Source organism: Macaca fascicularis, chromosome 2 (genome assembly GCF_037993035.2).
Source record: "Macaca fascicularis isolate 582-1 chromosome 2, T2T-MFA8v1.1".
NCBI classification, from domain to species: Eukaryota; Metazoa; Chordata; class Mammalia; order Primates; family Cercopithecidae; genus Macaca; species Macaca fascicularis.
This window is the reverse complement of record NC_088376.1, coordinates 161,947,501-161,964,809: the sequence shown is the minus strand read 5'-3', so window position 1 is coordinate 161,964,809 and position 17,309 is coordinate 161,947,501. Positions and strand designations below refer to the sequence as shown.

General features: G+C 33.2%; 1 protein-coding gene across 6 annotated transcripts in view; it reads left to right on the top strand.

Annotated features, from left to right (window-relative positions):
* The window catches only part of STXBP5L (syntaxin binding protein 5L), a 478,212-nt gene that overhangs the window by 343,478 nt on the left and 117,425 nt on the right, over positions 1 to 17,309 (top strand). For 3 of the 6 annotated variants that reach the window (XM_005548040.4, XM_074033374.1, XM_045385488.3), the window contains 2 exons: positions 6,497 to 6,648; positions 8,874 to 8,945. In XM_005548040.4, coding sequence (XP_005548097.1) covers positions 6,497 to 6,648; positions 8,874 to 8,945 — 224 coding nt within the window. The remainder of the gene's footprint in view (positions 1 to 6,496; positions 6,649 to 8,873; positions 8,946 to 17,309) is intronic. The other 3 variants (XM_005548039.4, XM_074033375.1, XM_074033373.1) reach the window with 1 other exon arrangement.

The following is a 17,309-nucleotide window of genomic DNA, read 5'->3' as shown; positions in this document are numbered from 1 at the left end:
GCTGGCAGTTTTTTTTTTTCTTTTTACACTTTGAATAAATCATCCCATTCTCTGGTGCTGTATGGTTTCTGCTGAGGAGTCTTCTGTTAGCACTATGAATATTCCCTTGTATATAACAAGTTACTATTCTCTTACTGCTTTCATTTTTTTTTTTTTTTTGTTTGGCAGTTTGATTATAATGTGTCTGTGTGAAGCTGTCTTTTGGATTAAATCTGTTTGGGAACCTTTGAACTTCATAAATCTGAATATGTGTATTTCTTTCAAGGTTATCAAAGTTTTCAACCATTATTTCTTTAAATGCACTCTCTGTCCCTTTCTCTCTGTTCCTCTGAATCTTCCATAATGTGACTATTGGTTCTCTTGATAGTGTTCCATGGGGTTTCTTTTCTGGTTTTTGTTATTTTCAGTGTTCTATAGGGTTTCTTTCCTCTTTTCTATTCTTATCTATTTTTTTCTACTCTGATAGTATAATTTCAAAAGATCTGTCTTCAAGTTTTCAGATTCTTTCTTCTGCATGATCAAGTTGGCTATTAGAGCTCTCTATTGCATTTTTTTCTTTTATTCATTATTTTTTTAGCTTCAGAGTTTCTATTTGGTTCTTTTTGTTATTTATATCTTTTTGTTGAACTTTAAATTTTATTCATGTATTATTTTCCTTTGTTTCTTGAGTTGTCTGTTTACTTTTGTGTCTTGCCGAGTTTGAACTTCCTTAAAAGAATTAAAAATAATTGTTTTGAATTTCAAAAATAAGTATTTTGAATCATTTTTCAGATAACTAAAGATCTCCATTTTGTTGAGGTCAGTTCCTGGATAGCTATTGTGTTCCTTTTCTAGTGTTATCATTCCCTGCTTTTTTGTGTTTTAAGTGAACTTGCTTTGATGTTTGTATATTTGAGGCAGCAAGTCACCTGATCTGGTCTTTTTGAAGTAGATACAGTGGGGAAATACTTTCAGCTGTGAATGGCTACAAGGCACCAGCTGGATGGGGTGCAACATCTCCTGTTTTAAGAAAGACACAGTGGTATGATCTCAGTGCAGTTTAATCAGTTGAAGTCAGTGTTGGTAAATATTGCAGGTATCCATGGCAGAAGCCAAATCTCCAGATGTCTGTAGTAACTATAGTGGTTAAGGCTGTTAAGGTCCTCTGTATTGAAAGCTACTGAGTTTCTCCTATTCAACTTTTATCTCACATAGGGAAGTTCTTAGCCAAAGTGATTTCTCTTGGCACCAAGTCTGATGTGCTGGCACACATGCAGCTGTGGTGGTGTTGGGATCCTGGGCACTGGTGCACTGTCAGCAGTGCCGGTTCTGGGTGCAGGTGCTCAGAGCAGCCATGAAGCCAGGGCTCTGTGGTCAGAGGCACATGTAACTGAGGTGGTGCCTGGGGCATAGGTGCATTTTTTCCTTTGGCATTGACACCAATCTCTGAGGCCTGGGCATACACAGATTGCCCACAGAGTAAGAACCTGTGTCATTTTTGGGGCATGCCATAATGACTTGGTCCCAGGAGTGATGAGACATAGTAATAGCATGGAACATAGCAGTAACATGGGTCCAGTGACAACAGGGTGCATCAGAGGCCTGTCAGGTCACAGTAGGAGCAGGATGCAGAGCAGTAGTCTGAAGCCCCAGTGAAAGTAGGTAAAAGCCCTGACTTATAACCCAAGGTAAGAGAGCAGTCAATTATTTACTTATGAATACACAATGGCTTCATCATCATTTGTTGAAGACTATATATGTTTCTTAGCACTTTTGTCAATTATTATTTGACCATGTATGTGTGAGTTTATTCCCAGGTACTCATCTGTTCCACCAATATCTAGGTCTGTCTAGATATCTAGGTCACCAATACCAACCTGTCTTGATTCCAATACTTTTAATTAAGTCTTAAGATTATATAGTCTGTATCCTAAAACTTCCTTATTTTTCAGAACAATTTGGGCTGTTCTAGGTCTATTATATTTTTCTATATTTTTTACAATCATGTTTTAAGTTTCTCAAGTAAAAAAGAAGTCTGCTGGGATTTTGTTTGAAATTGCTGTGAATTTGTAGATCAATTTGGGGACTTTACTAACCATTAAGCAAGGTACATCTTTCAATTTATTTAAGTCTTCTTTAATTTCTCTCAACAATAATTATAATTTTTAATGTACAGATTTTCCACATTTGCTGTTAAATTTATTCCTATGTATTTCATAATTGCAATGCCACTATGAATGTTGATTCAAGAGTTCCATAAATTTTAGTTCTGTGAAGGAGGTTCATAGTGTTGCTCACAACTTCTGTATCCTTACTGATTTGTTTTCTCTGATTATTCTGTCAGTTATTAAAAGAGGAATGTTTGTATACTCCACCTTAATTGTGGATTTGTCTATTTTCCCTTTCAGTTCTATTGGTTTTCCTTCATGAATTTCAAAGCTTTATCATAAGATGAATCCACATTTAGGATTGCTATATCTTCTTAATAAACTGATTCCTTAATCATTCTCCCTATATGTCTCTCAAAATTTCCTTGTTCTGAAATATACTTTGTCTATATTAGTATAGTCATTTCAGCATTTTTTAAATTAGTGTTTTCATTGTAAATATTTTCCATCATTTTGGTTTATATTTAAAGTGGATTTGTTGTAGGCACCATATAATTGGGTCTTTTTATCCACTCAGGCAATCTCTGCCCATAATTAGAGTATTTCAATCATTTACATTAATATGCTTATCTACATGACTGGGTTTAAGCCAAACATTTTCCAGTTTGTTTTTCTATTTGTCCCCCTGCCCCCCACCCTTTTTTTTTCGCTTCTTTTCTCTGCCTTCTTCTCAGGGAAAGATTGCATGTCTTTTAATGATTCCATTTTATTTTCATTATTGATTTATTAGGTATACTTCTAGTTTTTTTTGTTTGCTCTCAGGCTTATAATATGTATCTTTGAATTATCAAATAAGTAGTTAAATAAATGGAGTGATACCACTTTTCATATTTTTAATAACTTTACAACAGCATACTTCTATTTATCCTCCTGTTTTTTGCATTATTGTCATAAATTTACTTCCATGTGTTATAAACCCCACAATACATTGTTATTGATTTTGCTTTAGTCAATTATCCTTTAAAGAAATGAGAAAAGTCTTTAATATTACTTTTCATATTTAACATTTTTGTTGCTCTTCATTATATAGTGGAGATCCATATTTCCATCTGGAATCATTTTTTTCTAAGACTTCCCTTATTATTTTTGTAATCCATTTATGTGAGTGATGAATTCCTTCAGCTTTTGTTTTTTTGCAAAAATTCTTTTTCCACCACTTGAAAGATATATTTGCTGGGTATACAATTTTAGGTTGACATTATTTTTATTTCTTACTGTAAAGATGCCACTCCATTATCTTTTGGTTTGTATAATTTCATTTAATTTTTTAAAATGATTTCATCATTTTAATTTTTACATGTAAGAAATATGCTTTTTTATCTGCCAGCTTTTAACATTTTCTTTTCATTATTAGTTGTCTTCAGCAATATGATTATGATGCCTTTTTATTTTTCTTCATTCTTATTCTGCTTGGGATCTTTAAGTTTCTATTATCTGCAGGCTTATTACTGTCTTCAAATTTTGTCTATCATTTATCTAAATTGGCTATCATTTTTTCAAATATGTTTTCTGTTCTTCTTCTTTTATGAAACTCTAATTATGGAGTTTTGTTTTTTAAAATCTCATTTCATTTTAGCTAATTTCTATTATTTCTTCAGGTTCACTTAGTCTGGGATGTTGTAAACAAAAATACTATAAATTGGGTAGCTTATAAACAACAGAAATTTATTTCTCACAGTTCTGAAGGCTGAGAAGTCTAATATCAAGGCACCAGTAGATCTGATGTCTGCTGAGAAGCTGTTCCTTATAGATAGTACCTTCTAAATTCATCATCACATAATGGAAGGGGTGAGGCAGCTCTCTAGGGCCTCTTTCATAAGGGCCCTAATTTTATCCATGAGAGCTCCATTTTCATGACTTAGTCACCTTCCAAAGTTCCCACCTCTTAATACAATCACCTTGGGGGTTAAGTTTTAACATATTAATTTTGGGAAAACACAAACATTCAGAGGATAGCATTCTCTATTCTTTTCTAGTGTAATGTCTAATGTGTGGATAATGTTTAAATTTCATATACATTTATCTCTCTGAGGCTTTTTTATGTCTTCCATTCCTTCCTTGGTCACATTCATGTTTTCCTCAACCTTCTTGATTATCTGTAATATTCTTTTAAAGGCACGTTCAATATTTTTCATCTGCTAGTTTTATCATCTCTTTCATTTCTGGATATGTTTCTATTGAGTTATTTTTTCCTCTGGTTATCATATTTTCCTGATTCTTTATATGCCTGCTACTTTTTATATACTGGATATTGTGAATTTTACATTTTTGGTGGTATTTTTGCCTTTTTTCAGTAGTGTTCAATTTTTTCCTGGAACGAAATTAAGTTACTTGGAATCTGTAGCTAATTTATCTCACTACTGAAGTGACGCTCCTAGATCTGATGTTCCATGTATTAGATCTCTGCAGTTTCGTTGGTAGTAACATAAAATATTCTTAGCCTTTTGTGAGCTCTGGGAATTGTTCTGCCTTATCTTTTTGGTAGCTCTTTTATAGGCCCTGAGTAGCTTCTACACTGGATGCACAGATTAGTATACAGCCAAAGTCTCAAGGATATCTGTCTGCAAATCTCTGGTATTCTGTCCCTGTGCAGTTTATTTTGCCTTATTAGTTCTAGCTATTTTTGCAGCCTCAGTCTCTCATCTCGACCTCCTCAACTAGATGAGACCATCAACCTCTCTATGAGTTCTAGTTTCCTGTACCCAAGCCTGGAAACTATCTTCAGTCACTAACACAGAACATTTGTGAAATGTATTACCTTGGTTGCTATCCTTCTCTCATCTTCTTCTATGTTGCCTGTTGACCAATATGTGAAAACTGTTGTTTAATATGTTTTTGTCCAATTTTCTAGTAATTTAAAATAGGAGGTTAAATCTAGTCTCTTTTCCGACTTTCTGACAACTACTGCCTGATTTCTCCAGCCCTAAGCTATAACTTCTCAGTATTTTTATTTTTAATTCCAATACAAAAATAATTATTTATGGTATATAGAAGGTCATGCATCCTAGTTGCCTACATTTTTTCAGTCATTATTGCATTTAGAAACTCTGTCATGTCTGTAAGCAGAAGTAATTTGCTATATTTTAACATAAAAAGTTTAAAGATACTAACTTGTTATAACTGGTAACATGTATAATATTGCATTTACTTATAATATTAAGATCAATTCTTTTTGCATGGAAAAATTTCAACATACTTTAAAAATAATTTTCTGACTTGGTACTCATAAAAGCTCTGTGAACCAGATAAATATAGAAGTGTAATTATCACTATAAAGAAGCTAAGGCCAAGCAAGATTCATTAATTTTTCTCAAAGTCACGTATCCTATAAGTGATAGAGATGAGAATTAAACCCAGATCTGACCAGTATAACAATATTTTTTTTAACTTTCCAAAGTTTGTCTTACTGGAAGATGTAGAGCTCTATGTGAATTAGCAAAACATCTAGTATAGGTAGAAGTGTTGTTTTTGTTGTGTTTTAACTTGTGTGATGTAGTGGAAAAAACCATTTTAAGAATAAGCAGATGGTTTGTAAACATGATTCAATCTAAATAATAATACAACATGGAATGTATATAAAACAAGCAAAACAACATTCATATAACTAGTGTTTATTTAATTTACAAAGCAAAAATACAGACAGAATTGTTAAGCTAGAGGACATATTGTAAATGGAGAAAAATGAGAGTTAATGTATGCCTAATGGTTAAGACAATCAAAATGCCTACTTAGAAGAGCTGTCTTTTTTAAATTTCTCAGGAGATTTAGTTAAGTAATTAATCAAATGGTCTTTATCTTTTGAAAGGGGCACAAAATAAAGAGCACAAAAGTAAGAAAATTTAACTTTTTATATCTCCTCATTTCGTCAATGCCTTTGATATATGAAATTAATTTTTATTTTTCTCTTTTTCAAAAGATAATTAATTCGGAGTCTAGTAATTATAATTTTATTTGAAAAAGGCATCTAATTACATATGTAAGCATCTTTAGCTAGTGACATTTCTTGACCTCTCCCCCTTGCATAGCAAAAAGGTTTTGTGTGATTCTTCTGTGAAAACATAAGGTCTAGTTAAAGAGCGGATTGGGTAATCATGACTTACACGATAAAACTGCTGGCAAAATATAATTGCCAATCATCCTTTTTTTGGAGTAAATTGTATGCCTATTATATGAAGGCAGTTTATCCGTCAGAAAGGCAAGGCATCCTTCTTGACTTTACACAAATCACTGCCCAACTTCCCCAACCCTAAGACATTACTTTTCAATAATCCTATGATCGATTTGAAGATAAAAATAATCATGCTTGTTGTGATACATTCTAGTTGCATTTTTTTCTCTCTCTCTCTTAGAGTTGCATTTGGGAACTGCAATGGGTTGGCTGTGGTGGATTTTATACAGAAGACAGTACTGTTAAGCATGGGGACCATTGACCTATATAGATCAAGTGACTTATACCAGAGACAACCACGGTCTCCTCGAAAAAACAAACAGTTCATTGCAGGTAGGAGATAAAACAAGATGAGTTATGAACTTGATTTGTTCATCTATGTTCTTACTTTTAGATTTCTTGTCTTTCTTCTGTGATACTATTCTAATGCATGGCAAAATAAAATCAACATAATTTACAAAATCACGTAAGCAAAATAAATTGGTTTCTTAGGTTTAATTCCTAAAAATACAGAAAATAAGAAGCTATTAAATGTAAAAATGCTATGAAAATTAGGGCTCTGTAGTTGAAAAAACTGCTTGCAATGGTTGTGTTAAACAGGTTGACTTCTAAAATATCTAGCCCCTTTAAAAAGATAGTTTTAGGTCATTCACTACTTTTAATTTTTTTAATTAATTCCATAGTGTAGCTGACACCTTTCCTTGTTGGATGATGACCTTCCTGGAGGTATTTTCACGATTCAGTAAACATTTTTCATTAAAATTTTTAAAGTACTATGACAGATGGCATTTTTTTTTTGGCAGGATCAACAAATTGATGTATTTAACTGTAAAAGAAAATAAACTTAAGGTTAATTAGGATTTAATGCCAAACTTTGATATGCCAATTATCCAAAGTTTTACTGAAATTTTAGTATATATCCAAATAGTTGGCTTTGGAAACACTGCCAAAGTTTTGCATATTTTCTGTCCGTTGACAGTCTGGTTGGTAAAAAAAAAAAAAATTAGGCCAAAAGGTTGAGATGAAAATGCTTCTATAATATTAAGTGTTATTTTAGACAATCCTTTAAAATCTTCTACTTTGGGCCAGATATGGTGGCTCATGCCTGTAATTCCAGTACTTTGGAAGGCTGAGGTGAGAGGATTTCTTGAGGCCAGGAATTCAAGACCAGTCTAGGTAACACAGTGTGACCCCATCTCTAATAATAACAATAATAATAATAATAACTTTTAAAATTTTTTAAATAAGTAAAATAAAATTTCTACATATATTATTTAAAATAATATATTGAATATTGATTACATTACTAAATATAACCATAGGAAAATATTTTATAATAAAAAATAAAAAGGGTATATGATGGTAGGTGTTATTTTCCAAATAGCAGGCATGTCAAATTTAACATCCAAATGTGATAATAAATGAATTTCCTTTTTGGACTAATGAAAATTGTTATACTGAAACTCTTCTTGTTATCCTTTCTTTTGCAAAACTCAATCATTTCCAAATTACCAGTTTAGACCTTTTTGAGGGGCGCAAAATTTCTCTTTCAGAAACCAAGGGTTTTTAGTGAGGAATCTCAAATTTTAGCAATATTTTAGGAGAGCTAGGAATTTCAAATTCTAGAGATTTTGCCTCTATCACTACCAGATTTTGAAAGGAAGACAAAATAAAAAGCAATTGTACATTCACATAACATAAGGTTTCCTCATGATTGGGAAAGACAAGTTTGAAGTTGATGGACTTTAGGGTAGAAAGGTGTTGGGGGCAGTAGGCTATTTATAATTAAAAATTTAGTTCCTCAGTCACAATAACCATGTTTCAGGTGTTCAGTTTGCAATGCTAAAAGCACCAATATAATCAGAAAAGCTGTGAATCCTATGATAACATCTAAATCACTTGCTGGATATACACAGTGGGGCAAAAAAAGTATATATTTTGACAAAGGTAATGCAATTGTTATTTAATTTAAATTAAACTGCTTGAACCTTAACAGTTACTACTAGAGCTTAGAACATTGATGACTTTAAAATCAGGAAAATCTGTGAAGTTATAAACTCAGTTTGTGTTTAGTGTACAAGATAACAAAATCAGAACTCACTTTATATTATAACAATGAAATATTAAAGACTGAAATCTTTAGCTTTCTTTTTAATTGTGGAAGGATTAAAGACAATCATTTTTATATTAGTGAAATAATTTATACATATTAGTTACAAGCCAAATAATTGTATTTTGTAAAAACATGTAAGGAAAATATGCCATCTACTTTTATAAGACATTTAAATAAGATATAAATATTTATAAATATTTTTATATTAAATATTTAAATAAAGATTAAAATTATTACCACATTCTCATCATTCATCTATCACCTCTTACTTTATAATTGATTTATTTTATTAATATCTCCTCTCTAATTTAATTACCTAATCTTGCTGCAATTTCTTCATCTTGGCTGTTCTAGATTCTGGTATGATATCACTTCCTTTCACTTTAGACTTTTTTTCTCTTTCTTCTGCCTGCTGCTGATGCTGGTGTTCTGGCATGTTCCAAAGACAACTTTTGCATGCGTGGCCTGTCTAACTTTTATCCTGATTTAACGAAACGGATCCGTACTTCCTATCAGAGTAAGTTATATAAAGGTTAGGCAAATAGCCTTTTTAAGTCATAATGCTTGAGTTAAATCCATACATCAGTGCTCAGTAATGTGTTTCTTTTTTTTTTTTTTTTTTTTTTTGAGATGGAGTCTCGCGCTGTCACCCAGGCTGGAGTGCAGTGGCCGGATCTCAGCTCACTGCAAGCTCCGCCTCCCGGGTTCACGCCATTCTCCTGCCTCAGCCTCCCGAGTAGCTGGGACTACAGGCGTCCGCCACCTCGCCCGGCTAGTTTTTTGTATTTTTTTTTTAGTAGAGACGGGGTTTCACCATGTTAACCAGGATGGTCTCGATCTCCTGACCTCGTGATCCGCCCGTCTCGGCCTCCCAAAGTGCTGGGATTACAGGCTTGAGCCACCGCGCCCGGCCCAGTAATGTGTTTCTTAAAACACGTTCAGCATGCATGCAAATTTTTGTTTTGTTATGGTGTGCAACCTGATAATTTTCATAAAAATTATTATAGAAATATTTCAATCCATTATTGTCCTGTACCCATTCAATCATACCCATTGTTTTTGTGTTTATTTCAAACCATGCAGACCATGTCCTGCTATTCCAACAGTCACTGTCTTTTATTTTGAGAAAGAAGAGCTATGATGCCCTGTAAATAATAAAACTTATTACTGATACCAGTATCAGTAATAAGTCAATGCTTTCTTATTTTGGCAGCCTTATGCTTTGGCCATTTTATAGTACTATTCTAACCAGGGACTAACCATTTGCTTCTTTTAAATAATTATATCCCTTGAAGATAACGAAGTATTCCTGATTTCTGATTATTTTTATTAAAATATACAAACACATATTTCTATGGTGATTTAAGGCACCCAAACATTATAAAGTAGGATAATTAAGGTAAAAAGTAAATGAGTAAATAAGATCAACATTTACCATGGTAGCAAACACAGATCCGAAGTTGTCTAGAGTAAGCAATTATAAAAACTGGTATAGAAAGGATGAAGAGTGAGAGTGTGTGTGACTGGAGGTACAGATGACACTAGTGATGTTATGGGTAAATATTTATTGACATAAAAAAAAGTTTATCATATGTTAATATATTCTGTTAAAAAGCAGGCTGCTTTACAATATGTAAAAAAATGGCCTTAGAGTTGTGTAACATATACATTTTATACACACACTCACACATATATGTTGTTTGTAACCTGAATTTCTTCAGACCTCACCAGTTCATAGATACTAATGGAATCTTATCAGTAACATAACCTAAAACTTAACTGGTTTATGCCCTTAGCTTACATAAGTCAGTCTCTGTGAAATCCTCAAAATGTTCCTGGGAGTGTCCAGAAGTTGAGTAATTTTTGCTCATAAATATTCTCTAGTTTTCTACTCTAGCAGAGCACCCCCTTTTAGGAATTCTTCCCACTCTCTCTGTTCCTGTTGCCATGTGTGAGAATATTGGTATCTATGTTGGCTTCTGCTGCTCCTAAAACAGAAGCTTATTTGATACTATGATAACTATGATATTTCTTGACATCTGAAAATTGTATGAAATTTCAGTTTCTGTAATAAAGTTTTATTGGGACATAGTCACAATTATTCATTTATATATTGTCCTTCAGTGCTTTCACACTACAATGGCAGAGTTGAGTAGCTGCAGCAGAAACTATATGGCCACAAGGCCTGAAATGTTTACTGTCCTATTCTTTACATTAAAAATTTGCTGATTCCTGCTCTGTGCCATTTTTTCACACCCATCCTCTGCACCACATAAAGGATTTCAGCCAAAACTTTTCTGTAAATAGTCTCAGCATGGTTTAATACACATATTCGGACTTCAGAATCCCAGTTTAGCCTTCTGAAGGTAGGATCTCCTACATTGTGTGTGTGTGTGTGTGTGTGTGTGTGTGTGTGTGTGTGTGTAGAGACAGAAAAGTTTCTGGAACAACACTTTGTGGATTTTATAGACTTCTTTTAGCTTTACAATATATTCTGATTTTTCTGTAATAAACTTGTAATTATTTTATGGTAAGAAGCTAAATTGGAGACTGAAGATCAGGAGCAGAAACGGGCTCTTAGATCATCAGGATCCAATAGTATCAGCCATGATGTAAAGTTTTAAAAAGTTCTGAGAAATCTCAATAATATATTTTCTTATATTTCTTATATTTCCTTCAGAATTTTTTTTTAAAAACCTTCATTCAGGATCCTCTAAAGTATAATTTCTATCAACATCTTCAAATGGATTTTCCACTATTCTCCTCTTAAGCCAAATTTTTGTATCTTACTACCATTATGATTTACTCATATTATTCCCTCTCTGGAAATGCCCTACTAAAAGTTTACTTTCTATAGTAAGCCTTTCCTACCACCATCAGAGCCCCGTTGTGCCAATTCCTTTATTTAAACGCTTCCAGTGTCCAGGTTTGTACACAGTACAGGCTTGCTTGAACCATTTAGTTGACATTTAGCCTGGATTCATTTGTATGGCTCCTTACTTTTATACTTATGCTCTACCTTTCCAAATGCATGACAAGAATCTCAAGATCATATCTAAAATTCTTTATATTCTCTACATCTAGCAAAAGTCATAAGATCTGTAAGTAAATGATGATGTCAGTAGGATAGACAGAGCATGGCAGCAGGCATTTTTTCTCTCACATGAACTACCAGGGAACTTTTCAAATCTGACAAATGAGAGAAGAACTAGGTACTGAGTTCACCAGAATTTTGCAAAAGTAATCATAATTTCTAACTAGAGACCTAACGTTTTAAGTCAGAAGTAAAATCAAGTAAGTAGAAGGACTTAAAGAAATCCTCTGTATCTCTACCAGTGAGCTCCACAGGGGCTCAGACAAGCCCTAGGATTTAAAATCAGATTTCCTAAAAGTCTTCTCTGAATGATCAATATTGTATATTACGAAAAGGGATTGATTCTTTAACCACTCAAAGGTATATCCTACAATTGCTTTTCAAAATACATTTTATGAAAATTTGACTTGAAGTTTAACTATTGGATAATACAATCTGATGATATTTCTATAGTCTCACTTTATTACAGTAGACACTGTTCAGCCTTTTCATGAATTGTTTCTTAACTTTCAGAAAAGCATATACGCATTGTTCATATTTGGGGTGATAGAACCCAGTTCCATTGATTATGTGTTCTACTCTGCTAGTCAATTTGACTCAGTGTTATATTATCTAATAGTGATTATAACCCTTTGAGGCAGATTGGTACATATTAGTATATTTCTCTACACATGAGAAAATTGAAGTTGAAAAAAATGAAATTAGTCTCTCAAAGTCACACAGAATAAGTGGGACCCAAACTTATGCCTATCTGACACTAAAGGTACTCGATAGGCTTTTCACTGTATAATCTTGGATCTCTAAGTGTCTTTTTAAAAGTTTCAGGAACATTGGAAACCAAGTCCTTTATTTTATAATCAGAAAACACCTCACTTTTTGCACACTATCAATGAAATTATATCAATGACTCCTTTACTGGTCAACTTATTCCATAGGTTAGGCTCCAAGCAGCTGACCTCCCCAAATCTTTAAATTACCAATCTGCAAAACTTTCACATCATAGAATAATAAAATTTTGTAGTTGAGAGAAAACTTTCATATTTTACAGACTATGATTTTTAGAAGCAGAAAAACGCTTTGAAAAGAACAGCAGACATCTGATCAGATTTACATTGTTTTACCTTTTCCATTTATTAGCTACTTCATACATTTATAATCTTAAACAAGGCATTTAATCACTCTTGAGTTTCTTTCTTCTAATATATAAAGTAAAAATCACAATTTCTATCTCCCTTAGAGAGCTGTAGAACTTTTCTGGGTTAATGTTAATAAAAGTGATTCTATAAATGTTAGTTATTATAATTATTATAAAAGATGAACCAACCCACATCACAGAGAGGTTAAATAACTTCCAGAATCATAAGCAATCTGTGGAATAGTTAGGGCTAAAACTCAGGCTGCTGCCTCATTGCCTAGTAACAGTTCTACTTGTGATAATCACATAAATTTTGCTATTTAAAAACTGATATTATGCCATTTGAATTAAGGGAAGTTTGAAAAGTAGGCTTAATTTAGAGGATTGTCTACATTGCTTGTGCATCAATTTCTAGTTGTGCATTAATTTCTAGTTATGCAACAAGGGATCCTTTGGAGAGTCCCGGGCCTATTATCCCTTTCTTTTCAGAGGGCAGGGGGATGATAACAGATCCTAAAAACATCTGAAAAATAAAGAAGAAATAAAAGAAAAGGGGATGATAAGAGAACTAGCCAAGAAAGGCAAATAAGTATTTTAAAATGAACAGAAAGACAGGAATGGAGAAGTAAACAAAAAAAATTAAAGAAGGAATGCTTTAAGAAACAAAAATCAGCAAAAATTATGGTGAACAATAAATGGGGAAAAATTCATTCATTCAAATAATATTTTATTGAGCATCTCTTGTGTCAAACATTTTTCTAGGCATTCAGTATACAGTGATGAGTGAAACAGTTATGGTCTTTTCCTTTCATTTATAATAGGTAACATACAGATAAATAAATTCATAGATAATTGAAAAAAGGTGGCAATGCAATGATAGGGAAAAATGAGATAAGGTGGACCTATTTTTGAGGGTGTTATCAGAGAATGGCCTATCTAACACGGAAACATTTAAGTGAAGTTTTGTAAGATAAGAAATAGTCAAAGCTTTAGATTCTCACTACCAACCAAGATAGAAAGATAGAGTAACAGGTACCAGATTTAACCTCCTACCTCAAAACCCCACACCCATTCCCCCAAAATAGACAAAATAAATGAAAACAATGGTTTTTAAGACAGAGGATATCAAACAATGAAAAAAAAAGTGATGGGACAGATGGGAAACCTAACAATCATACCCATTTACTAATCTCAACATAATTTCTGGACGTAGCAAAGGGAGGGGAAGCCCAGGAGGAAACCACTGAGCTTTTTAAGCTGGGAGATGAAGATGAGAAACCAGAGGAACTAAAGCATCTGCAGCTCACAAAAGAATTTCAGAGAGCTACAGTGTTTCCTCCTAGAGCAAAATGCTGATCAACGTATACATATGATGCAGCTATCCAGGAACAGGAAAAGAGCCATCTGAAAGGATTAAAGGAAACAATGCCCAACACTCAAATAAAGGAAATAGTGCCATTCCCACTACCCCAACTAGAAAAAGTTTTTAACTCACATCTACTTCTATTTAACATTGTACTGGAAATTTTAGACAGTGTTGTCAAGCAAGAATAAGAAATAAAAGTTATCTAGATTGGAAAGGAAGAAGGAGGTAAATAGTTTTGTTCACAGAAAACATGATTGTCTATGAAGAAAACTTAATGAAATCTGCCAAAAACAGCTACTAGAACTAACACTGTGAGTTTGACAATGTGCAGGATATAAGGTTAATATACAAAATTCCATTGTATTTCTATATGCATACAACAATCTGAAATTGAAATTTAAAATTACCATTTACAATATCATCAAAAATAAGAAGTACTTAGCCATAAATGAGACAACAGATATGAAAGACCCACACATGGAAAACCAGAAAACATTGCTGAGAAAAGTTAAGAAGACTTAAATAAATAGTTACACCAAGTTTATGTCTCACAAAACTCAATTTTATTAAGATGGCAGTTCACTCCAAATTGATTTGTAGTTTCATTGCTAGATCCCAATAAAAATCCAGCAGATGTTCTTGTAGGAACGACAAACTGATTCTAAAGTTCATACAGAAATTCAAAGGATTTAGAGTAGCCAAAACAGCTTTTAAAAAGAATCTCTTCTTGCATTAGTTAACTTAGAATAATGGCCTCCAGCTCTATTCATGTTGCTGCAGATTACATGATTTCATTCTTTTTTATGGCTGTGTAGTGTTCCATGGTGTATATGTACCACATTTTCTTAATCCAGTCTACTGTTGATGGGCATTTGGATTGATTCCATGTTTTTGACATTGTGGATAGTGCTGCAGTAAACATATGCACGCATGTGTTTTTATGGTAAACCACAAGTTATATTTCTTTGGGTATATACATAATAGTGGGATTGCTGGGTTGAGTGATAATTTTGTTTTAAGTTCTTTGAGAAATTGCCATACTGATTTCCCCAATGGCTGAACTAATATACACTCTTACCAACAGTGTGTAGCATTATCTTTTATCCACAGTCTCTCCAACATCTGTTATTTTTTGACTTTGTAATAATGGACATTCTGACTGGTGTGAGATGGATCTCACTGTGGTTTTGATTTCCATTTCTCTAATGATTGGAGGTGTTGAGCTTTTTTCAGATGCTTGTTGGCTGCGTGTATATCTTCTTTAGAAAGGTGTCTATTTATGTCCTTTGCCTACTCTTTAATGAAATCAGTTTTTTGTGTGTTACAAATTTGTTTACATTTCTTATAGATTGTGAGTATTAAACCTTTGTTGAATGCATAATTTGCAAATATTTTCTCCTATCCAAAATGTTGTCTGTGTACTCTGTTGATAGTTTTTATAGCTGTGCACAAGCTGTTTAGTTTGATTAGGTCCCATTTGTCAATTTTTGTTTTTGTTGTAATTGCTTTTGGCATCTTCATCACAAAATCTTTGTCAGGTCCTATGTCACATGGACATAAAGAAGTGAACAACAGACACTGGGGCCTACTTGAGGGTGGAGTATGAGAGCAGGGAGAGGATTTAAAAAATACCTATCAGTTACTATACTTATTACTGGCTGACTAAATAATCTGGACACCAAATTCCCACAACATGCAGTTCACCAACCAAGTATCTGTTCTCTTCAAGAGACTTGCCCAATACATAAGGACTCACACAAAGTTAAGGTAATGGAGTAGAAAAACACATTCCATGCAAATGGACACCAAAAATGAGCTGGAGTAGTTATTCTTATATCAGACAAAACAGACTTTAAAGCAACAATAGTTTAAAAAGACAAGAAATGACATTAAACAATGATAAAAGGACTAGTCCAACAGGAAAATATCACAATTCTAGATTTATATGCATCTAACACTGGAGCTCCCAAATTTATAAAACAATTACTACTAGACCTAAGAAATGAGATAGATAGCAACACAATAATAGTGGGGTACTTCAGTGCTCCACTGACAGCACTAGACAGATCATCAAGATAGAAAGTCAACAAAGAAACAATGGACTTAAACTATACCCTAGAATAAATGGACTTAACAGATATTTATAGAACATTCTACCCAACAACTGCAGAATATACGTTCTATTTGTGAGCACATGGAAGATTAACCGGGATAGACTATATGATAGGCCACAAAACAAGTCTCAATAAATTTTTAAAAGTCAAAATTATATCAAGTACTCTCTCAGACCACAGTGGAATAAAATTCATACAGTGGAATCAACTCCAAAAGGAACCCTCAAAACCCTGCAAATACATAGAAATTAAATAATCTGCCCCTGAATGATAGTTGGGTCAATAATGAAATCAAGATGGAACTTTAAAAATTCTTTGAACTGAATGATAATAGTGACACAACCTATCAAAACCTCTGGGATACAGCAAAAGCAGTGCTAAGAGGAGAGTTCATAGCATTAAATGCCTACATCAAAAAGTCTGAAAGAGCACAAATAGACAATCTAAGGTCACACCTCAAGGAACTAGAGAAACAAGAACAAACCCAAACCCAGCAGAAAAAAAGAAATAGCAAAGATCAGAACAGAACTAAATGAAATTGAAACAAACAAAAAATACAAAAGATAAATGAATCAAAAGGTGGTTCTTTGAAAAGATGAACAAAATTGACAGAACATTAGTGAGATTAACCAAGGAAAGAAGAGAGAAGGTCCAAATAAACTCAATTAGAAACAAAAGGGAAATATTACAACCAATACAATAGAAATACAAAAGGTCATTCAAGACTACTATCATCACCTTTATGCACACAAACTAGAAAACCTAGAGAAGATGGATAAATTCCTGGAAATATACAACCCTCCTAGATTAAACCAAGAAGAAATAGAAACTCTGAACCAACCAATAACAAGCAGTGAGATTGAAACGGTAATTTTAAAAATTGTCAACAAAAGAAAGTCCAGGACCAGATGGATTCACAGCTGAATTCTATCAGACATTCAAAAAAGAATTGGTACCAATCCCATTGAAAATATTTGAAACTATTCCAAAAGATAGAGAAAGAGGGAATCCTCCCCCAAATCATTCTATGAAGCCAATATCACCCTAATACCAAAACCAAGAAAGGATATAACAAAAAAAGAAAACTACAGACTGATATCCCTGATGAATGTAGGTGCAAAAATCCTCAACAAAATACTAGCTAACCAAATCTAATAGCATATCAAGAAGAT